Below are 25,351 nucleotides of genomic sequence, written 5' to 3' on the forward strand. Positions count from 1 at the left end.
TGTATCGGTTATTGGTTGCTTTATATGTTACTCTGTATGTCCAATGCATGAAACCCAGTTATTGTACAGCGCTGCGGAATATGTTGGCGCTTTATAAATAAATGTTAATAATAATAATACAGTTTTACACACTATAGTGCTCTACCACTATTTAAATGACCCCTTTCAGCTCAAGAAAGAGAAACCGTAGTTTAATGAAATGGTAGAGATTGAAGGCATAGTAGTTTGGGGGTGACAAAGAGGGAATTTTTATTTGCAGTGGGATCCTAATGCTACTGTTTATGCCTTCAGCCGTATTCCACGGAGCATCCCCTTACCAAATAAATATTAGTCACAAAAGACAAATGATTCAGGTCACAAGACTGATATTCATTCACTGCAAGTAACATTTTTAAGTAAATGATCCCCACGGTTTTTACATGTAACTAACCTAACTACTACTTTTTACGATTTGCATTTTGTGTGTTTATAGAATGGTTTTATACAACCTTCTCAAAACCATGAACATTTCTAATGATATTTCTATAGCAATCGCAAATACATAGTTTATATCTGATAGTAGTAAAGGGAAACCTGTAGGATGGACAAGCAGTGCCTTGCTCATATATTATTCTGGCAATGAATAATCTTTAGGGCTGACTAAGGGACTGCAACATTGTATTTTTAACTGCTTACAGCATAGAGACATTGTCATTACTAGGAGAAGGATTTTAACACGTTTCATTGTAATGTAAAGAAACCAGCTCCACATGGGGTTTGCTTACACCCATGTAATGATGCTCTGACAATTCCCATAAGAGATATAAATAGAAAAAGAGGTTGGAATATTTAGAAATACGCCGTAATTGTCCTTACAGAATAGATTGTCATTTACTAACAGGTGCAATTATTTATATGTTTCCCACAATGCATGGTTTTTTTCACTGAGTCCAGCATCATTGTGTTATTGTAGGGAACTCTTAGAACCACAGAAAAGCCCTACTCAACAAAATCTTTTTTTTTTTAACTTTTATTTTTTCCACAGTTACATTGTTACTGGAATTTGAAATGTTCAAACACATTGAAAAGATTATATATAAGTCATGGTAGAAAGAGAAAAATAGAAGAATATCATACTTATGTCATTTTATTATCAATAAACAGAACCTATTCTAACAATTTTTATATCTCTTGTATTTTTTAACCAGTGTAGGGAAGCTATGGCAAAATCATTAATTCTAAAATGTCTCCCCTTCGGTACCTAAGAGAGCTCCAAATATTGATGGCCAGGTTGAAAATCTTGTTGGCCAAGGGCTACACAGGGCTGTGTATAGGTTTCTTAGATGACAAATCTGCATGGGGCTATTATATGATCCAAACGTTGGCAAACAAATTTGGAAGATTGGCTCAGCCCAGTTTAGCCCACCCTGTGTGTTGTCAGATTGGGGAAAGATCTTAAACATGTGTGCCCAGCTTATGGACTGGGCAAGCAGAAAACTAGAATGATCATTAGAAAAAGTTCAGCAAGAGTTAGTTCTAAATAAAATTACAAATTTAAAAATGAGCATGAGAAGAGCTTGAGATTGGTCAGTCACAAAACTGAGTCAAACTGAACAAGGCTAATTACAATATATATGACTTTTATCCTCTTTTTCTTACTCTTTTTCCTGCACCAGAAGAGAAATTTAGCAAATTTCTGCTCTACTCTAGCCCCACAACTTCCCTTGAGCCCAAACCTTCTTACCACCACTTTCCAAAACACTTGGAACTGAAGTTTCTCACCTGTTTAACCTTTCACATCCTGCTGGTACATTTCCATGCTGGCACCTGGTCAAGCATTTCTTTTAGAATTCGACTCATGGCTTCCTGCCATTTGCCTTCTGCTCAGTAGACCCAACAGAAACTCCCCAAATAACCAATTACTTTCTTTTGGTGAAAGATCATCATTTTAGATATCATTGTTGCCATTGACACAGTTGACCACCCACTCCTTCTAGACTTTTTGTGCTCTATTGGTATTTATGACACTTTCATGGTTCAAATCTTATCTTTCTGATGGTCACCCTCTACTAGCTTACCTCAATGACTGGTCTTAGCCACCCTGCTCTTCTCACAGATTTAGTCATTTGGATACCAGTACCAACTTTATAGTGATGATACCCAAATTTATCTGTCTACTCTGTTTCCTTCTGTTTCACAGATTATATTTTTGCTACCTCCTCCTGGATGTCATAGCACTACCTAAAACGAAATCTCTCTGAAACTGAATTCATTATATTTCCACCATCCTCATCATCACTCATCACAACATCACCCTTTAGTCAATAACACAGTCCTGCTACCTAAGAGTTACTTTAGACTCCCATCTTACACCCGACTTCCAAATCTCTGCTAAATCTTGTCTACACAACATTGAAGAATAAAGACTTTACCATAGCTTAGAGACAACCAAACACTTCAGTCACTTATTATTTTCTGCCTTGACTACTGCAACTTACTCCTTACAGGACTTACATTTAAGGTGGCCATACACGCACCGATATTATCGTACGAAACCTCGTTTCGTACGATAATCGGTGCGTGTATGGCATGTCGGCGAGTCGACCGATATCGCAGGAAGCTGCCGATATCGGACGACTCGCCGATCGGACAAGTTTGAAAATTTTGATCGGGCGCCATAGAAGGCGCCTGACCAAAATTCTCCCTTCAGAGCTGAATCGGCAGAAGGAGGTAGAAATCCTATTGTTTCTACCTCCTTACCTGCCGATTCAGCCCTGAATGGTGTGTGGCGGATCTTACGATGTTTCGTGCGACCGATGGTCGTACGAAACATCGTCGGATCGCCACGTGTATGGCCAGCTTTAGTTTCTGCCCTTCCTTTGTGTCTCAGGTCTGATCTCAAAATACACTCATCACAATCATGCTCCCTACACTATGCTTCTGACCTTCACCTCTCTTCACTTAATCCAGTAGAAGCAGTACTTTTCTTGAGCTTCCCTACCACAACCTATCAATTTATCAGCCTTCAAATGTTCCTTAAAGACCCAGTGGTTTAGAGAAGCATATTTATTGCACCCTGATTGATCAGAAGTCAAAATACCATGAAGATCAATTGTCTTCAACATTCTTATGTTTCAGCTCCTCCTTCATACTTTAGATTGGAAGCTCTTTTGAGAATTCTGTAACCTTTGTCTGTTATAAATTATTGTGCAGTACTAAATAACTTTCTGGTGCTATATCAATAAATGATGACGATGATCCTCTATAATCTACTTTTTTGCTGAGATGGCCAGGCATAAATGATGATGATGATGACATCAGATAGAAACTATACCTACCTTCTCTAACACATCACCTTCTCTAACGTCTCCCTTCTGGAATCATGTTGTAGTTATGGCAACATAGTGCTAAAGATCAGAGTTTAATTACTGGGAACATTTATGGCTAGTCTGAGCTCAAGGTTCAACAGGAAAACTTAGCTACAAATATTAAACCTGATCGTACTTCTTTGTGGGCAGGGAAAGCCTTGTGTTGCTGATTTCGTATGTGCTAAACCAAAGGAGTTTTTAAAAAGAAGAAAACACAGACTATAGGAATATGCCATCCAAGCAGAAGACATTATTATTTTTGTCCGGTTTTGTAGCCAGTATTGGATCTTTTGCCATTGTTTGTACCTGCTTAGCAACAACGGAATGGGTATCGAGTAAGGTTGATTACAGGAAAGATAATTCCAGCGGTTATGTGAATATTCAGTATGGACTCTTCCAAGGAACCCATGCCAAGATTCCTCTAACAGCAGGACTTGGCTCAGAAACAATCAAATTTCAAGGTATAGTTCTAGTTATATTCCTGGTTCTAAAGTCTAAATCAGAGAAGCACCTTTCATAGTTGTTTTGTTTTCCACTATTTATTTAGCCTAGTAAGTTTACACTGAGCGTGGGGTTTTAGTGGAAAATTAAGCCGGTAAACGTATGGTACAGTGACAAAACAGATGTTTCGTTACGCTTTTTATTTCTAGGAAGCTTTATTGGATGACTTTGCTCTTGGTCTAGTTCGTTAAATACATCATGTAAATTGTAAATATGCTGTAAACCTTTAAAACAAAGAAAACTGGGAACTTGTCTCTCCGGTTGTACTTGCCACATGCCTACATGTTGGTTTGGCCGCCTCCATTGTTTTTTTTAAGACCTAGAAAGGCTTCCCATCTGTGGCCAACATAAACATGTATTAAACTGTGGTGTCTGCAGAACTGCCACCCTATTACTTATCTTTGTGTTGATGGGTGCCTTGAGGTCTGCATATTGACTGTTAAATGTATATGAGGCCTTAGGGACATAAGTTTAGTCACAGGTTCCTGAACGATGAGGCAGTGGATGGGGGGATAAGATCTGAAGTAAAATCTCACTGGCTTCCCAGTGAATATGTCCAAAAGCCGCAACTGACCACATGTTTTCACCCTTTTGAGTTTTGCAGCAAAGTTTGCAGCTTGTTTTGACATAACATTTTCAAGAATCCATGCTAGAATTTCCCCATGAGTTTTGTTTGATTTTTGTTTGAAAAGTCTGGCTTTTTGCACTGGTAGCAAAAAAAAAAATGTTTCTTACCAGCAGGCGATAAATCTCTTTTCTGTAACTAAGATGGTGATCACTGCATGTAAAACACACGTAAAGCAAAATGAAGTTACTTATGCCAAAAAACAGAATATGCAGTGATTTTCTGTTAAGTTTTAAAACCAATTTATGACCCTGAAAATAGCAAAATGAAAAAAAGTTGGGTTTAATTTACTAGTGGGGCTAAGGGGAAATAACAAAAAGTGGTAAAATCAGCCTTTTTTCCTGGAATACACTATTTTAGCTTAATTGGGCCAGTCAAACTTTGCATGTGTCACTAGGTGGAAACTATACTAGCAGGGGAAATCCTGGTCCCTGTGCCGCCCAACGCCACCTTTCTGATGCCGTCCCCCTCCATGTGTAGCTTTCAGCCTTGGAAGTAGGCGAGGAGGGTCCGCATAGCTAGTGCAGATATCGCTATTCTGATTTTAACATTGGAACTTCGGCTCTTTAAGTTACCAGCAAAGGCTTTTGGTAACCCACTGGGAACTACTTGCCTCATAGCAGCAGTGCCCCTGTATACTAACACAAAACTGATAGCTATATGTAAATGTGCACGTTACACATATGTCATTATTGGTATCAGGTGTTCTTACATACTTTGCAGTTGCATGTTATTATGTGGGCACCCAAAAAACAGCCAGAAATAAAAATAAATAGCTGAGCTTGTACCCATTTAGAAAAAGAACCCTATATCAGAGGTAGGTGTAATGTACAGGACTCCACTACTGGCTGCATCTTGCACCTCCATAACATAAACACTGGGCCCTTTGGCACTTGGTATTATTTCATTATACATGTGCCTAGTGTTGCACTTGTTGTTTATAAACAAGACCCCTTTGTTCTATTCCAGACTGATCTGAGGGTAGGACTAAGGTGGCATTTTCACTTAGACCCCGGTATCAGGGGCCTTTATATTACATGAAACTGGGACCCTGACCTGCAATCCTTCTCATGCTGCTGTATAACACCCTCAGACATTGTTCTGACACCATTTGACTGTAGTTCTACAACAGGAGGGCAGTAGGACCAAGCATTTCCTTTTTTCTACTGCTGACCATGGTTTTATTATGTTTTGAAATCTCTATACATAATATAAAAATAAAAGTAAATCAGGTATATATTATCAATTTACTAATCAATTAAATAATAACAGCAGTTATTAAATTAAGTTCTTCATTATCATTTATTTAATAATGAGTGAAATGTGATTCTGAGTTCATTTCCCTTTCAGTTATGGATTATGTAAAAGACAGCTCTAAAATAATCCAGATAGTGATCATCTTGTTCCTTGTCCTGGGCCTGATCTGTTCGTTCCTAAGTTCTGCAATCACTTGCCTGAACAGCGTGAGCAACCCTTACCTGACCTACCTGGGACCCATTGGAGTCTATGTCTGCGTGTCATTAAATGGTAAGCACGAATTCCTTCTGTTAGCCAGTTGGAATAGCCTTTGTGTTTGATGCAGGATGCTTTCAGCTTCATTATATGGTTATATATATCAGTCTTTTTTGCCTATTAGTACTGTAGTCACATAAGATAATGGATGAGAATGTTATGCCGAGGTTCAACTGTTGTAGCTCCTGGTTCCTTATGTGTGCTTATAGGGGCCATGGTTATTGTTAGGGGACTCACATTAAGGCAGAGTCACACGCGGCAGATTGTCAGCCTGCATATAAGCGGAGGCTGACAATCCGCCTGTGCACTTAAAAATTCTTCTAGTTGTGCCTGCACCCGGAAGCATTGAATCCGCCTGGCTGCAGGCACACACAGCTGATACCCACCAACTAACACCAAGTCTTGCATAAGTTGTGGATATTGGCTTAATATGTAGAGAGACCCAACCTGAAAGCCATATAGGATAATTCCTTGGGTAATTTGGCTGCGGAAGGGTTTAATCGAAGTGTGAATTTTTTTTTTCTTTCGTGTTAGCGTGACCAAAAGTCACATAATTTTAAGGATTCAGATTCGATTCAGCCAGACACTTGGATTTGGTCAAATCCGAATCCTGCTGAAAAGGCTGAATAATTACTGAATCCCAAACCAAATCCTGCATTCGCTGCAATCCTAGTATTATCCACAAGTACCCCATGAACCTGCATATTTTTTTTACCCCAGGAGCATAATTTTACATTTATCCAACACTGAATCTCATCTGCCACAATCCCAGATTGCCATGTTATCCGGATCCCTGTGCAAGGATGGTACGCCCTGGATGGAATGGATTCATGGAACTGGCAAACACAAATACGTTGCTTACATTACCCTTCCCCAAGTCATTAATGAACAAATTAAATAGAACCTTGGGGCACCCCACTGAGTTCATTACTCCAAGTAGAGAATGCATCATTATCCACCACCCTCTGTAACCGATCCTATAATCAGTTTTCTATCCATGTACAAGCAATAGACCTTAGTTTAAAAAGCAGTGTATTGAAATCCTTGGCAAAATCCACATAATCATATCTACTGCCGACCAACTATCCAACTATTTTTTATTTCTTACAGTTTTTGAATTATTTGCCTTCTCCTTCTGACTCTTTCCATCTTTCAGAAAGGGAACCTAACATTTGGCACCCCCTAGTGATTTAGCCTTCCTTCCTTTCCTTTTAAAAAATGTATGAGTTCTGAGTTAACTGAGTTCTTTCTTTCTCTAGCCATCCTCAGCCTGCTCTGCATGATTCTGTGCGCTGCCAATGCAGAGATAACCGGGATGCCAAAGCAACTAGCCATGACGCTGGATAAAGCTGGAGATCAGTTTTACAAAACGCGCGTCTCCTACGGATATTCCTTCTGGCTATTAATCCTGATAATAGCTCTCAATTTCGCCACCGTAGCAGTTATTTATGTTTATCAGCAAGCAAAATACACTAAGCAAAAGGAACAAGAGAGGCCGATGGAAAAGGCGACCCAAGATGTTATACTCTTTTGAAGGCAGGACGGACAGCAGTTGCACAGAGTGCAAGTGACTGATTATTTAACTTTCTATTTGATCCCCAACAGAACAGGAGGCTCTCTGTGGAAGGTCCCCTTAGCCAATAAGAACATTGCTTTCTCTCCTCTTCCAGAAATATTAACATCTATTTTCACAACCTTTGGAAGATTTTCCATGTTTACAAGTTTCTGTAGTGCTTGGGGTGCTGATACTGTACTTACAGGCAGGGGATAAAACTAGTGTAGCGTAAAACCTGAACCCGACCAGGTCCCACAGCCTGCAACCCCTAATCTTCTACCTGCTGGAACCCACTAACCAACCAGCAACTGCCTTATCTGTATCCCAATCCAAGACACTCTGACCACCATTAAATATATAGTGCAGTTGCTGCAAACCAGAAGTGACATCATCAGCAGTGAGCGGCAGGCCCGGATTTGTGGAAAGGCCACAAAGGCCCGGGCCTAGGGCGGCACAAGTTTAGGGGCGGCATGCCGCCCCGCTGCAACAGAATTTTAAAATTTTGCTCCCATACGGAGCAGTCGGGACCTCTCCCCACTGCTCCGTATGGGAGTTTAAATGTGCGATTGCGCATGCGCACTCAGGGGGAGAGGGCGCCGCGTGATTGCGCATGCGCACTTGTGGGGGGGGGGCGGGGGTGGCCTCGGGGCGCCGCAAAGTTAAATCCGGCCCTGGTGAGCGGGGGGAAAAAAACATTTAAAAAATGTTTAAAGGGTTAAATATAGATAACATAGATACTATAATGTAAAATAAGAATACAGATAAGACCAACAGACCCACAACCCGCATCTATACCCGCATCCAGAAACCCTACCAGCAACCCACAGGGTACCTACTTTAAATGCACAGGCCCCTGAGCTGCTACAGGACTCTATTCTAGTATGTGTGAATGTGATAAGCACCTTAGATTGTAAGCTCCTCTGTGGCAGAGACTGATGTATCATCTCTGTATGCTGCCACTATACACTGTAAATAAAGAAGAACAATGATTAATAAATCTTAAATGGGAAAGTAGTAACTGGGCTAAGACTATAGCAGATTCAGTAACCCACATCAGACAATCAGGCATATAAGTAAAAAGCAAATGTAAACTTGGGTTATTTGGTCCAGAGCAAACTTTGCACCACTTTCTACCTTCCCCTGGTAGATTTCAGATGCAGCTGGGAATATATATTAAAGCTAGAAGTCATAACGACAGGGCCGCCATGTGATTCTAGAAGTGAATTTCTAGCATAGGTTTGTCTGTGACTGCAACAGCTTCCTTATTGGTTGAACAACAGCAGTCCTATCTTGCTTTATGGCAGGGATTCTAGATAAAGGCGCTTGTCAACAATTTATGAGTGAGGGAGAAACAAAACCACCACACTCTTGGCCTGTATAAAAACCTGTAAAAAAGAAATGGAATTATATGACAATAGTATCCCTTTATTTAATAGGCAAATTCTGTATAAAAACCTGTATAAAAGAAATGGAATTATATGACAACAGTTTCCCTTTATTTAATAGGCAAATTCTTCCCATGTAAAACAAAAATTGCACTTATTGCACAAACAAACTATTGTAGTCACAGTGAGACGTTACTGTGCTGCTTCTGTTATCCAGACATTCTAGGCACAGCTATAACCTGTTGGCAGGGATAATAAAAGGCACAAAACAAATAGAGTTTGGTCGTAATTATCTTTGTGTGGATTTAATCAGAATATAATAAAAATGTCCCACTCTGTGTGCCGTTGCTACACCCCCAGTTGTACTGCATTGTCACCTTGTGAGCACAGATACTGGGAGCATTCACTGGCAGCCCCTTAAAAATAGCTGATTGGGGGAGACTGCAGCCATACAATTTGCTTCCTCTAAAAGGAATAATATTTATTTAATGGTTTTAGGATATGGCACCAGGCCCAAGGGCTTTTACCTTTTATGGAACAAATATGTCAAATGGAACATTTTTATTGGCTTGGCTGTAGTAATATCAGGTACTTGGCAAATCTACCTGTGTCCCCTGCCAGACTGGGCAGATCTGATTTCAGTAGGCATGGGGTTTTTGTTAATCAATTCTGCAGTGCCTTAGGCCCTATCTTTTCCAACCTGGGCTGTACCACAGGCATTCCAAAATGTGTTTTTATGTCACCCATTTGATTCTTGCTGACATCTCAGTGTTGGTCCTGGAGTGAATGAAGCAAGTTTCTCATGTGCTCAACATAAAGCTAGGGGATCAGGAGGGAAGGCACTGTGCGATGGAACAGTAAGATTGTGGAGGAGGACCAGAGAGTTTCCACATGCTCTACTCCCATTGATGATGCTTTGAGGAATTGGCTACTGGCCTCGGCTTGGTGCTTGCTGAGTGACAGCAGCCAAATGATGCTTCATTGCGCAGCAGAGCAATAACACCAGCAGGTCGGCATGGCCCATAAGCTGTTTGCAGTGACATTTTTATACATGGGCAAAAGGGGCATATGCCAGGGCACAGGATAGGGGACCCACTAGCGCACTTTTCATATGAGATAACACTTGGCAGAAGCATCCTGCAGTGATGGCAGGACTGTATATGGTGTTGATGTAATCATTTGCCTTTCTTTCTTAGCAATGGATTAATGCAGGGATCTCCAACCTTTTTTACCCACGAGCCACACTCAAATGTAAAATGAGTTGGGGAGCAATACAAGCATGACAAATGTTCATCAGGGTGCCAATTAACGGTTTGATGATTGGCTATTTGGTAGCCGCTATGTAGACTGGCAGCCTAAATGAGGCTCGGTCTGACAGTTCCACTAGTTTTTATGCAACCAAAACTTGCCTCCAATCCAGGAATTCAAAAATTGGGCAACATCCAAGGTGTCGGGGAACAACATGTTGCTCACGAGCCACTGGTTGGGGATCACTGGATTAATGGGTCAGTTCTATGACATTTTGAAACTGATTTTTTCTTTTATAAAAATGATTTGTTTATGCCCAGTAGCTATCCAGTCTTTAATTGGTGGCAAGGCCCACTGATCATAGCAACCAGATAGGCTTTAGAACGTCAGAACGAAGCATGAAAAGGAGAGTGTCTGAACAGAAATATGTAAAACAGAAATATATGCAATAAAACATAATATTAAATACATTTAATGATTTTTTTTCCTGCTGCAGTCATTTGCTCCTGTGTTGCTCTGTTTACTGGAGTACAAAAAAGCCTGACTAGTAAAATGAGGTTCTTACGTCTGTGGGACCTAGAAAGGAGATGAAGATCGTGTTTAGCAAGGGACTGTTGTGTACTGTCCATAGACACACTCCATTATAACTTACAGTATATGAAAGAGCATGTTCTAACAGTATCACTCAAATGCCCCCACACCCATGTATAATGAGGCCAATGGTACATTACTGTGCTATCAATGCTGCTGATTGTAGTCCTTGCTCTCCAGTGGCAACAATGAAAAGTGACAGGGTTACGTAGCAGGTTAAGTGAGCAATAAGGCACTCAGCGCAGCCATATAGTAGCTGTCAATCAAGGGACACTGTTATAAAATGTAAGCATTGTTACTGGTACCTAAAATGGGCATAATGATGAAAAAAACTGCATATACGTTGATTCTGTAAAAGTCAGTTTTTGTTCCTGCATTGATAGAGTGTGTTCCATTAGTTCAGGACAATGGGCCTTCAGTAACTAAATGTAGACACAATGCCGGTTACAAAAAACACCATATAGAAAGAGCTTTTGCTTGTCATTGTAGCAACTTGGCTCAGTACAGGTATGGGATCCGTTATCTGGAAACCTGTGATCCAGAAAGTTCTGCATTACAGAAAGGCCATCTCCCATAGACTCCATTTTAATTAGTAATTTACATTTTTAAAAATGATTCCTTTTTCTCTGTAATAATAAAACAGTACCTGTACTTGATCCCAACTAAGATATAATTACCCCTTATTGGGGGCAGAACAGCCCTATTGGGTTTATTTCATGGTTAAATGATTCCCTTTTCTCTGTAATAATAAAACAGTACCTGTACTTGATCCCAACTAAGATATAATTACCCCTTATTGGGGGCAGAACAGCCCTATTGGGTTTATTTCATGGTTAAATGATTCCCTTTTCTCTGTAATAATAAAACAGTACCTGTACTTGATCCCAACTAAGATATAATTACCCCTTATTGGGGGCAGAACAGCCCTATTGGGTTTATTTCATGGTTAAATGATTCCCTTTTCTCTGTAATAATAAAACAGTACCTGTACTTGATCCCAACTAAGATATAATTACCCCTTATTGGGGGCAGAACAGCCCTATTGGGTTTATTTCATGGTTAAATGATTCCCTTTTCTCTGTAATAATAAAACAGTACCTGTACTTGATCCCAACTAAGATATAATTACCCCTTATTGGGGGCAGAACAGCCCTATTGGGTTTATTTAATGGTTAAATGATTCCCTTTTCTCTGTAATAATAAAACAATACCTTGTACTTGATCCCAACTAAGATATAATTACCCCTTATTGGGGGCAGAACAGCCCTATTGGGTTTATTTCATGGTTAAATGATTCCCTTTTCTCTGTAATAATAAAACAGTACCTGTACTTGATCCCAACTATGATACAATGAATCCTTATTGGAGGCAAAACAATCCTTTTGGGGCAATGTAATGTTTAACTGAGCCTAATGTTACCAAGGTGCTAGGCCCAGTTTATATAGGTGCAAGTGAGTGCTGTGCATTTTTTAAGTATCGACTCAACCACCCATAGACTCCATTAAAAGCAAATAATTCTAATTTTTAAAAATAATTTCCTTTTTCAATGTAATAATAAATCAGAACCTTGTATTTGATCCCAACTAAGATATAATTAATCCTTATTGGTGGCAAAACAAGCCTATTGGGTTTATTCAATACTTAAATGATTTTTAACAGACTTATGGAGATTCAAATTATGAAAAGATCCCTTATCCGGAAAACCCTCAGGTCTCGAGCATTCTAGATAACAGGTCCCATACCTGTACTTTTTATGAGTAAAGTGAGAAAAGGAGTAAATGTTATAAAAGAATATAAATGTTCCACCCCAAGGTTAAAAAACCATGGCATGGTTAAGGCATTTCAGTGAATGATGAGTTCACATAGGCTCCACTCATACCTGTGATTGAGTTCTAATAACAAAATATAAACACGTCTGGGACTAATGAGAAGTCATTTCTAAATGGAGCTGTATTAAGATGTCAACGTGGATTTAATTGGATTCCCCAATTGCAGCAGTTTTGTACCAAAGCCTATGAGATGGACAGCCTACCTGAATAACTGTGCAATGAGTTATGTCGTTCCTGTTACTGTATAAACGCTTGAAGGTAATAATTAAAAAGAAAATGCGAATCACTCCGTGCCGTACCCATTAGTTTAATAAATGATGAAGAATACGGTGGTATCTGCCTGAGCGCTGTAAGGCTAGCAGTAACAGGCAAGCAATGCTTGTTAATTATTAATTAACCACTTTGTTTTACAATGTGTTTTTTTAACCTGTTTAGTCCTAAGCATGTGAACCCCCCCTCCACCCAGCGCTTGTGTATTTATCAACAGCCGATGATCAAACGGGAGGATGACGAGAAAATACAGATATTATCTGGTATGCTGGGAAATACGATACAATCATGAAATTGCTTTGAGATAAAGCAAAGTAACCTGTGCAGCAAAGAAGCTGCAAGTATCTCACCACTCCCCTAGACCCACCCACTTGTATGCTCCACCCACTTTTATCTAACCAGTGATCATTTTCTAAATATGTTGTTGATCATAGGTTAGTCCTGTATGTAAGAAGCTTAGGGAAAAAAATAAAAAAACATCTAACAGGGCATTTACGAAATTGCAACTTTTGCAGGATGCGTTTTTTTTTTGTGGTTTCAAAAAAATATAAACCAGAAACCATCTCTGGTGGTGTTGGCGTTGGGTGGAGTTGGACATTTTTCAGTCAGATGCTGGGCACCCTAATAATGGGTGGGGGTTACCAAGTGCAGGGTAGAAAGTGTACACTTACAATTGCTGCAAGTTCTGCACTTTAAAGCAGAAGGAAGGGCTAGTAAAGAGTTAATCCCAAGCTGCAGGCATACCTTCAGTTCTCTCAATAGTGCCCTTAAGTCTCCCCACATTTCTCCTGTTCAGATGATCAGAAGCCAAACAGGAAGAAAAGACGCTGAGCCGTGTAAAGAAAATTCCCATAATGCCACGCTCCTGCACCAAGACCACTTAGTAAGGAGGAATGAGGAAGCTTCCTGCTGAATGACTGGGGGGTGGGGTAGTTCTTAGCATTCTTGAGGGAGGGGGGAGCAGGAGAGTGGAGAGGGCTGTGCAGACTCTGGCACAGGAAAAAAAAGAGACAAGAAATACTGTTTCTTTTGACAGAGGACTCAGTGCAGCATCTCTGTGAGTGCTTATGGCTGTATTTACACAGACCTTTCTGATAAAGCTTACTTTGTTTTTACCTTTCCTTCTCCTTTAAAACAGGGTACTTTTTTCACCCCCTGAATACAGAGTTACCTGTGTTTGGCAGCACTGTATTCATGAGGAACATAGGCATCCCCTTTCCACTCCGCCTGTTAGATAGATAGCCACACAGACAGGCCACAACCAGCTATGCCTGGACACACCCCAGTCCACAGAACCCCTATCCAATTTGGGGTAAACCCTGCCCCTTTTTGGGTTGAGCTGAATAGTATGTAACCTTACTGAAAGAAGAAGACTCTGGAGAGAAAAAGGATTAATGGAAAATGGTGTGTTTGTGGGAGTTAGGGCTAAATAGAGAGAACAGAAGTAAAGCTTGAAATAGTCAATTGATCAATAGGAAGCAGGGATGGAGGGTAGTTGGGAGAAGTAAAGGCTAATTGACAGAAGGGAGGTGGGGTGGTTGGGTAGAAATTGACAAAGGAGAGGCGACATAGATGGGTAGAAGCAATGGGGTAATTTACAAAGGGAAGGGAAAGGCAGGTGAACAAGAGAAGAGGAGCTTGGGGCTTTAGTGAAGGTGCAAGAACTGTATTTCATTTCTGTGAGTATCCATCAGAACACTAAAGAACATTCTATAACGTGCAACCCTGTCACTTTCTTTCTATCTGTGTGACTCCTTAGCCATTGCCATATGAGCCCAGGGAGAGAGTGTGCCCTGCACAACTGTAAATAATTAACACACTTACTTGAACTTTGGTGTAAGCAGCTTATATAATCTCCAATGCCCAACCTGCCCAGGATGTCACTAATTGTTTCAAGCCTTTTATAGCCTGTATTGATTACAGGTTTTTGGGTCCATACACTATTAAACACAAACACATATGACTCTTCTGGTTAAAGGGCGCTTGGTACATCGTAATGCTGGAAAAAATGTTCTATATACATAGATTTCAAGAGCAACCATCTAACACTGATGATCCATTGCCGTCAAATGTATCACCTACAGCCTCATAACATTGTATGACTGTAAGCCCCACGCTCAGAATAAAGTATAAACCTTGTTTTGCTTTTTCACCAAAACCAACATTATTCCCCCAAAACTGAGTCTCACTGATTTTCTGTCTTGAGATTTTGAGACTTTAATAAAGCTTCGCTGACGCAAGTCTGTATTTTCCATTAAAATGCTAATTGTGGCCCAAGTCTTACTGAGTGAATTCCCTGGGGAATAAACGTGGCTCCAATTAGAATGACTGGAGGGAAATCTTTATTAAAATAGTGCTGATCCCTGTTCTTTCATTTGCTGCATGGGAAATTGAAGAAATTGAAGCGGTAATAGCCCAACTCCAGATAGAGAATCCATACAGATACTGCATTGATTTCCTGGAGAGCATACACGGGGCTGGGGCTTTACACTTTTCTTTTCATTGTATAAAAACCACTGCTAAAAGGCCATAATTATTTTCTTTCTATACTGACACAGTCTTAATGTCTCTCTCTGTACAGGCAATGACTAAAACGAAGATATTTTTCCTCCACTGGTCACAAGGTTATGCCCCCTGATGGCTTATGTTAAGGAGATTATCAGTAAGTTATCAGTAGGTTACGGAAGAAACCAGGGTTATGGCCAAAGAATTTTAGAACAATGAAGTGTTGTGGAAGTGTGAAACTGCAAGCGGAGCCATAATTAATATATTTTATATTTCAAACCCACCAATGGTCTTGCTTTAGGTGGGGCATACTGACTTATTTATTAGAAATAAAAAGGAGTTATTGTGCTTCCTTGCTTTGCAGGGCAGGGGTGGGCCAAGCCGACCAGGCGCCCTAGGCAACCCGGTCGGCCACCTCGCCCCTGCACCTTCCTCCTTCCCCCCCTTCCCCTTTGGCACGCATGCGCAGTTGAACCTGCGGGGGGGGGGGCGGGGTTCGCGTTGTGATTCTATGGATCATTGCCCCCACCGCGTAAGGACAAGCGGCGGGGGCAATGACTAAAGAGAGCGGACTAGGGGTAGGCAGGAGAGGCTACCTGGCGCCCCCCAATTGTTGCGCCCTAGGCAGCTGCCTCTTCTGCCTACCCCTAGTTCCGGCCCTGTTGCAGGGTCTGCTGAACTATAGATTTGGGCACATACACTCCAGCCTTGTTGGCACGCAAGACATTATTACAGAAAATATCATTGCTTGGTGTCATTACCTTTTTTGACTCCAAAGGAGCAATCGGACCAGTCCCTGGATCAACGTTATTCTAGCAAAGCAACATTGAACTAATTGTTATCACTCTCTTGCTCTTGATGAAGAAATAGATACAGAAGGGAAGATGGTTCCCCTGGGACCCATCTCTTCTGCACAGTGAAGGCACAAACAATTGAAAGGCAGACACAGTAACTGCCAAATGGGGTGCATAGACTGATAGCATTAGACAGGAGTCCTATCCAGAGGCCACGGGAGAGCTAAAATGTGTGTAACAAGGGATCCTATGAATGGCCATACATTAGACTACAGGATATATACGCAATAATCCAGAACCTTATTAGACAGATATTGGTGCTACAAATTAATATGCTGTATAATAATTAGAACATAGGATGTGTTGGGTGCCCTGGTTCTTGAATATGCAGCATCTGCTTTCAAAACAACCAGCTAATATAGCGTATATTGGTGCAGGTCAGTAACAATGCAGCGGAATATGCAGCACTTAAAACAAGAGTGTCGGCTACAATGTTATGTTTTTATAGACTTCTCAGTGAGAAGACTTATTATATCCATTAATGTAATTGGAACTCTCTGTTCAGATCCTATCCTATAATGCGGCCCTTCAGATGGCTAAAACTATAACTCCCAGCAACCTCAAGACTGTAATAAAGCTACACATATTATGCTCAAGTATGTTTTCTGGTGCTTTCACTTATTCTCATGCCTGTCTGTATCACATTTTTAAAATTGTTTATACAGAGGGACACAGTGCCACTTGGTGGCCAGAAATGTGTAGTGCTTTATTATGTTGGGTTGAAAACCCCACAGACTGTTCTTCCACTTTGGCTTCTTCTTCTTAGCGCCCCCCCATTTTCTAAACGCTACTCCTCCTACAGTTTTAGGGGTACAACACCCAAACTCCCCACACATCTTCGCCTTATAGCGGAGCAGGTTGCTTGTGCTTTTCTAAGCAATCCGGCCCCCCGTCTTTTTGTGGCGCCGCTCCGAACCCCCCCAATTTTCCCATTGACTTTGACAGGGAAGATTTTCAAACTGCTGCCACACTTACAGCTTTGAAGCTACACCCCCCAAACTTGAATGACATAATCATGGGGTCACCCCGAATGAAGCAGCAACATTTGTTGGATGACCCCAAAGTGGGAGGGGCTAACAACAGCCAATCAAATTTTGATCATTGACTTTAATGGGGAAATTGAAACTGCTGCCAATCTTACAGCTTTGAGGCTTCACTCCCCAAACTTGAATCACATAGTCATGGGCTCAGCCTGAATTAAAATAGGATGATTATTGGATGCCCAAAAGTTGGCGGAAATTCAACCTGCTGCCAGTCTCACAGTAATAACACCGGGGTCCCCAAACTTTTTACACTTGGTCACTAGGTGACTGCAGTTTATGTTTTGAAAAGTGGGCGGAGCCACCAACAGCCAATCAATTGATTTTTATTGGTTTGATGCCAGATTTTCCAAACTTTGCACAGTCAGTCACTGGGTGACTACGCATTAAGGTTTTTAAAAAAAAACAAAAAAAACCCAACAAAGTGGGAGGGGCCAACAGCAGCCAATCATATTGTACCCATTGACTTTTATGAGGAAATTGAAACTGCTGCCAAACTTACAGCTTTGAGGCGACACTCCCCAAGCTTGAATCACACCATCATGGGCTCAGCCTGAATGGAAATATGATGATTGTTGGATGCCAAAAAGTGGGCGGAGATGTGAACAGCCAATCAGATTTTATCTATTGACTTGGCAGAAATCCAACCTGCTGCCATTCTCACAGTAATAACACCGGGGTCCCCAAACTTTGCAGGGGTAGGCACCAGGTAACTGTGGTTACCTACGTAGGACAAGTATTGTTAGCAGGGCTCAATAAAAGACAAGATCCAATTTATTTTTTTTGTACTAATAATGAATGTAAATATCATACTATAATCAAATCCTACACACTACTTAAAATTATATTCAATCACATCCAGACTTCTGTAGCGATGTTTCTTTATATCCCATGGGGCAGAAGCACTGCCATAAAAGTTGGTGTTGCTCTGTAACTGTGTTTTAAATGATGACGCCTTCTACCTCTACCTTTGCTTATTTCTTGGGGCACTTACAGGTGACTCACCAATACAAAACTCCCAGATCAGTGTAAACATGAGGTATATACTTAATTAGTAGAGGGGTTGCACTTACAATAAATGAATTGCATTTAAAGAGAACTAAAGCTTAACAAAACAAGTAGGGTTTTGGGCTTCTGTACCAGCCCAATGCAACCATGGCCCTTTACCAATGAAGATCTGTGCCTTTGAAATGCCCCACTAACTCCCCATCTTCTCTGCTGATTCACTGTATATGCTCTGTGCTGCTTTTATGTACTGTACGTAGGGATCAATGCACAACATACTGCATATATTGAACATAAATAACACAATATAAGGCTGATAAGTAAATAATTCAGATAATCTGTACATGGCAGCTCGGAAACTAGTACAATTGGCATAATACCGTATATACTCGAGTATAAGCTGAGTTTTTCAGCACAAAAAATGTGCTGAAAAAACGTAGCCTCGGCTTATACGCAAGTATATACAGCTCACACTGCTGACATTCGGCGCTCTCTGACACTGCTGACATTCCCCCCTGTGCGCGCATGGCAGCAGTGTCATGAGTGTCAGCGTTAGTGGCGTTTGTGCGCCCCCCGCCGGTGAATACAGATGATACGGGGAGCGGTAGGCGTGCACCCCCCCCGTGCGTGCATGTCAGCAGTGTCAGAGCACGCCAAATGTGCACACACGCATTAGTGGAGTTCGTGCACCCCCCGCTCGTGAATTGAGCCGGCCCCCCTGCTGCGACCTCCATCATACCTGCCAGCTGAGAGAGGAGACGCAGCGGGGAGCAATACTGGAGCAGTATGGGGAACGGTACGGGGAGCAGTATGGGGAGCGGTACAGGCTTATACTCGAGTCAATACATTTTTCCAGTTTTCTGGTAAAATTAGGTACCTCGGCTTATATTCGGATCGGCTTATACTCGAGTATATACGGTAATCAGCCATGTAGTATCAGTGTATATGACAGGCGAACTTCATTTTCTGCTTGATAGTTTGAGACAACCCCTAAGCTCAGTTTCACAACAGCTGCCCAGAGCACACTGAGCACATGCAGTGCCACTGACACTCCTAAAAATTTCAAGATGGTAAGCTGTGACAATTTTTAATTTTTGAATCATTGCTCTTATAAAGTTTGCTGAACCTTTAGGTTGGAGTACTAAGTATGCAATTAGTGCATTACGCTGAATTTTTAGGTATTTGTCTATTTTTTTCCACCATCTGGTGACCTTTCTCCGGTGTAATTCTCACTCTTGTGCATGGTTTTGCCTTTGGCTTTACAGGAAAATGAAAGTATATGCACAACACAGACAGTAGGAAAGGAGCAGTAAAATTACATCTGCTATTAGAGGTAAACCAGTCTGACCAGATCCATTACCTGACCCCTTACCATACCTGTACCAATCCTTGCCGTCATTTCATTGGATGTAATGTGAGCTCCATAGGACACTGTGAACAAAGCTCTACCATTTTACAAAGCAACTTACCTTGCCAGAGGATGCCATGACAAGTTCATCGATATATGGCTTCTATGGGTCCTGAACCCAGATACAAATAGCCCAAATGTTTTTTAACAATTAAACTACCTTAACTGTGAAATTAAATTAGTGGCATTTGCTTGCCCCTCCTCTCTCTCCATTCTCTCCCTCTCTGTTCACGTTCTACAGATAATTTCTACAACTGTTTGTTATTGAACTTAAAAAATCAAAATAAAGGCTTTAAAAAATAAAATATTCTTTGTTTCAGTGCTAAATTTTTCACAAAGGAATCATTCAAAACACAGACAAAGTATATTACAATTTTATTTACGGACATATTTACAAAACTTGGCTGGGAACTCTTCTAAGCCAGCGCAGACATTCATTCCAAAGTCCAGGTGAACGCTCCATTGTGGCCACAGTCCATTAAATGGAATGGACGAATAAGCAGTTGCATCTATATGGGGTTTCGGCCTTTTATTTAGCTTCTTTGGTAGTGTCCTCCAACTTAACACAAATTTCACTATAAACAAATAAACAAAATATGATTAATAACACCATGAACTTGAAATGCTAGACCAACCTTAAATAGCCGATATAGTGCTTATTCGCCACTGCTCTTAGGTGTATCTTAAAAGGCCCCATTTGTCAGAATCCTTAAACCCTCCACCACCCGCTGGCTGGTTCCTTCGTGGCAGTCTCTTCTAAGCCAGCGCAGACATTAATTCCAGAGTCCAGGTGAACGCTCCATTGTGGCCACATTAAATGGAATCATTATGGCTGCAGTTCCTGAGGACCTTTAAGAAGACTTGCTAGCCATTCAGGAGCATCTAACGTAGGCCCACTGTTCCATGACTGTAGCTGGTTAGATCAAAGAAAAATGTGTAAGAAGATGCATTTTTAAAAACTTCATAAGCCCTTTTCCTCCCTGGCCCTAGATACTAAAGGGATGACTAGATTCCTAGGTTCTGAGAAAGAAATGTGAAAAACCGAGTGGCAGAGTTTGGGGATGGGGAGCGGCAGGCAGGGTGTCAGTATATCAATATCAAGTGTCAGTATCTCTCTAATAGATAAATATGAATAAGCAGTTGCATCTATATGGGGTTTCGGCCTTTTATTTAGCTTCTTTGGTAGTGTCCTCCAACTTAACACAAATTTCACTATAATAAAGAAAATATGATTAATAACACCATGAACTTGAAATGCTTGACCAACCTTAAATAGCCGATATAGTGCTTATTCGCCACTGCTCTTAGGTGTATCTTATTGGACATTTCCTTGGCCGTACCATTCAGCATTCCAGTACTATAAAAGAAAGAGACAAGTGCAAAAATGGATTTCCATGCTAAATAACTGTATATTAAAGCAGCATATTACTAATGAGTGTTCTGTGCTGTCTGATATGTATATGACATAGTGAGGGAGCTGTGATCCTGTGTGTAGATGGAGCAGGGCTGTGATATCCTTATGAGTCGCATGTGCCTGTATTCCTTTCATCTCCTACAAAAATGGTTATGTATCTGTGAAAGAACTAAGTGACAACAAAGTAGAATGAATGGTCTACTCTGAAATGATTAAATGTTATGGATATAAAGATAAAGCGTATAAAGCACATTGAAACAGTTACATTATTTGTATAAGAAAATGCTCTTACCACAGTGTTGATATATTCCATTAACCAATTTTCCGTGCTCTCAGCCATTGGTTGTTCCTTTATAAAGCTGTGGTTGAGAAGCATTTTGGCCGTTGGTCTTTGATCAGGTGATTTTACCAAACACAGCGCTAGGAAATCCTCAAAACTTTCAGACCTGGGAAAAAGCAGTAAATATTCGGTTTTAATCAAGGGATGCTTTTATTAAAATAAGATATGTTCCTTATATGATAGATTATAAAAATCGGTCCTAGTACAATTACAAGTCTCAGTGTGTAATAGTTCTATATACATTTGCCAATAGCAATACTTCATTAGAATGGTGGACTAGAATACCCGTCTTGGAAGAGAATTGCTAGTTAAAAGACATAGAGAATTCTATAGAAGGACTCACCAATAATATCTCTCATATAGTGTGGGCGGCTCACAGGTGTAAATGAGGGCCGCTGGATCAGACGCGTGATAGTAAGCTAAAGGATATAAAACAGCATATTAAAAACTGCAGAGCACTGATGATATCCAAAGCACATATTACTGTATATCATGGGAAGCATGAATGCTATGAAATTCAAAGCTAAGAGATTCAAAGGCCAAGTAGTATTGGTGCCCTAAGTAATACTACTAATTCTAACCCTAATACTTCTATCTACCATAAGGTCGGTTGTATTATAGGCTGTATTTCTTGCCTGCACACACTGTTGGTTTGAATGATACGCAAGTTAGGGGAGGGAACAGGGGTGGACTGGGATTTAAAGTAGGCCCTGGAATTTCAAGAACACAAAGGCCCAAACAGCCACACAGAGTCCCACTAAATAGTGACTTCCTATGGCACCTTACAGCAGCCCCTCTGGCATTTGCCAGAATCCACAGATTGCCAGTCTGGGCCAAGGAGGAAAGGGGGTTGCCTATGTGCAAAATCCAACCCTGTTTTCTTGATGCAGACAGAACTGTTTTATAGTCAAAATAGTGAGAGAACTAAGTGGAAAAAAACATGGTAGATGGCTCTTGTTTTTTACACTTTGCAACTTGCCCTGCAGGTAATGACCTGCATGCATTTCTTTTTTATTCCCAGGATTCAATGCTGCATAATGTGAGCTGAGTGAGAGGAGGCTTATTTATAAGTAAATAGTAATTGTGCCAAATACAGACAAAAGGGGAAAGGCTATCATCTCACAAGGCTATTCTGCCATTGTTCTATGGCCCCTACTCAGGGCCAGCAAGTAGTAGCTGTCTTACTCTATCCCTGTAGTCAATTAAATATTATAAGAATGTAGGGCCAAATGTATTTGATATCAGGAAACAAAGTTGCCTAAAAAGGTACTGAATAGCGCCCACTGAGGCACAGTATTCGCCTTAGAAGCAGCCTTAACTAAAGTTACAAAATTTGTGTTTTACTTACGTGGCTGTCCTTCTGCCATCTCTATGGCGGTAATGCCAAACGACCAGATATCACACTGGAAATAAAAATACAAAGAAAATGAATAAGTAAGTTAATGTCTGTGCGGCGTTGTACATAAATATAAATAAATGTAAATATAGTGCATTCAGTGGCACTAGTGTTCCTACTAACTTACTGCCAATAGCACTTTAGTCTGGAACATGCAGCGCTGCAATATCTAATTTATCAGCCCCTACAGTTATAGATACATACATAATCTATAACTGTAGGGGCTGATGAATTAGATATTGCAGCGCTGCATGTTCCAGACTAAAGTGCTATTGGCAGTGAGTTAGTAGGAACACTAGTGCCACTGAATGCACTATATTTACAGAGCTTGCAACGTACCTTTAAGCCATATGTGCAGTTTCGATAGTATTTGCAGGCAATAACTTCTGGCGCCATCCAACAGGTTGTTCCACAGGCACCACTTGTTATGTCATCTGGGCTTCTTAACTGCGCAGCCAGCCCGAAATCAACTGAAACAGAAGCATACATAAAATGTTTCTGGCAGCATGGGTAACACAGCAAAGCAGATCTTTATCATTTCTGCAACCGTTACATACGCTGTTTTTATTTTGCGCCATCTTTTTGTAGCTGTTACAGTTTAAAGCGAGAATAACCACAGAAGAATGCACTCGCAAGGGCTGAATTGATCAATCTCAGAGGTAACCCCCCTTAGTGTTAAGGTCCCCATACACGGGCAGATTGTAGCTGCCGATATCGGTCCCTTGGACTGATTCGGCAGCTTATTTGCCCGTGTAGGGGCAGAAATGAGGGGCCTGGCCGACCGATATCTGGGCTGAAATTGGCCAGATCTCGATCGCCCAGGTTAGAAAATTCCGTAGTATCAAGGACCGCATCGGCTCGTTGATGTGGTCCCCGAATCGACTGCCCCTTGCAGCCAGCATAATTCAATCGTTTGGCCCCACGCTCCCCGATATCGCCCATCCGTAGGTGGGAATATTGGGTGCAGATCCGCTCACTTGGCGAGATCGCCAAGCGGGCGGATCAGTCTCTCTGATCCAGTGAGTCAGTCTCACTGATAATATCGTATATAGAACCAGCTTATCTCTGGCCTAACCCATTTACCTGATTTCTCACCCACACAATAAGAGTAAAAAAGAGTGATACATCCTAGTTATGCATGTCAAATTGAAGACTCAAACACCCCTACCCCACATTAATTTAAGCTATTAAATTTAAAAAAATAGTGAATTTTACTTACTTATCTTAACTACGGCTGGATAGGTTAGCGTGATATTCATACATTTGATATCACGGTGCACAATACATTTCTCATGTAGGTAGTTCAAGCCCTAATAAGATAAATGAGCACAAATAATGATTATTCTCCATGGATAATTAAGAACTCAATGGAACATTATATTTCTTATCCTAAAACATCCTAGATACACGTGTGCATATATACTCCCTCTCTCCATTTATAGACCCATGCCCACCCCATCACAAAAGGGGTGGGCACACCCCTATAACTAGAGAATCTGGAAGAGAGCTGCCGGCAGTGTTAGGTTGCAGGCGGGGAGGGCGAGTGGAAGAACTCAGCCAGAACCTGCCCGCAATCCGCATGTGATGTGCTGAGGTCGGCACAAACCCACCCGCGGTATCAGGCCAGCCCGCACATTACTAACATATATATAATACACAAAAGTCATGGATATCCTGTAAATAATATCCTTATAAATGGCGCTTAGTGGTGTCATCAGTGCTAAGTGATGTAATTTCTGTCAAATGACTCACTGAAACTTGCGTATTATAATACATAAAGTACGGTCATGGAATGCCGAGCTAACTTAGAATTCCTTATATTTTACAGTAGGGGGACTTTATTCACTCTATAGTTACGTGATTTATGAAAATTAAAACTGCCGATTCCCTGATATAAACCAAAGAGGTACAGTAAATATGAGGCAACTACAACCATATAAATAGGCTCAGGCCTAGGGCATCAAACTTCTACTGGTGGCAATAAGACTTGATCACAATTATGCTACAATACGTTTCTATGCTTTACAATGACTGAGTGACAGATACAAATCAGTGAATACAAACTTAAGCATGATTAAGGTTAAGCCAGGCTTACCTCTAGCACTTCTCTGGATATGTACTGAATTCCATACTCTGGGATGGATTTGTACACTTTCTGCAGGTCATATAGAGATCCGCCACAACAATATTCCATAACGCACTAGAATAAGTGAGAGAATGCAGACCAAATAAGCTACAAACTTGACCATAAACACTATACACTACCTACACACACCTTTTATTCTATCTTCCATTACCCTTCTCATAAGATTTGCTACCTACTAGTGGATTATTGGATTAATAGTATTTCTCTGCAGGCCACTACAGACAATACAGATGCCACACAGTAGCAGTTGGTGCTCTTACTGCCATTACTGCCATTTTATGAGGAAAAAGCCTTATTGGATAATTGGTCTTTCTAGCGAGAGCTGGCTACCTCATCTTCTGTTTTACCCTTACAAGTAATGCCCCTCGTTTCCCACCCTA

At 40.9% G+C, this 25,351-nt stretch overlaps 2 protein-coding genes across 3 annotated transcripts; one reads left to right on the top strand and one right to left on the bottom strand.

Annotated features, from left to right (window-relative positions):
- Positions 1–3,478: 3,478 nt before the first annotated feature.
- clrn3 (clarin 3) lies at positions 3,479–8,544 on the top strand. Of its 2 annotated transcripts, NM_001126605.1 has the most exon segments (4): positions 3,498–3,808; positions 5,824–6,000; positions 7,245–7,944; positions 8,220–8,544. In NM_001126605.1, coding segments are annotated over 3 exon segments (684 nt in total). In that variant the 5' UTR covers positions 3,498–3,576; the 3' UTR covers positions 7,520–7,944; positions 8,220–8,544.
- Positions 8,545–20,035: 11,491 nt separating this feature from the next.
- Positions 20,036–25,019, bottom strand: LOC116412228 (serine/threonine-protein kinase dst1-like). The gene is made up of 8 exons (XM_031905973.1): positions 24,921–25,019; positions 24,045–24,135; positions 23,165–23,295; positions 22,778–22,832; positions 21,773–21,848; positions 21,382–21,535; positions 20,943–21,032; positions 20,036–20,588 (listed from the first exon to the last, which is right to left on the bottom strand). Exons 1-7 carry the CDS (start codon positions 25,017–25,019, stop codon positions 20,991–20,993), a joined length of 648 nt encoding a protein of 215 aa, XP_031761833.1. The 3' UTR covers positions 20,036–20,588; positions 20,943–20,990.
- Between the last annotated feature and the right edge of the window lie 332 nt (positions 25,020–25,351).

The sequence above is a fragment of the Xenopus tropicalis genome, chromosome 7 (genome assembly GCF_000004195.4).
Source record: "Xenopus tropicalis strain Nigerian chromosome 7, UCB_Xtro_10.0, whole genome shotgun sequence".
Taxonomy (NCBI): domain Eukaryota; kingdom Metazoa; phylum Chordata; class Amphibia; order Anura; family Pipidae; genus Xenopus; species Xenopus tropicalis.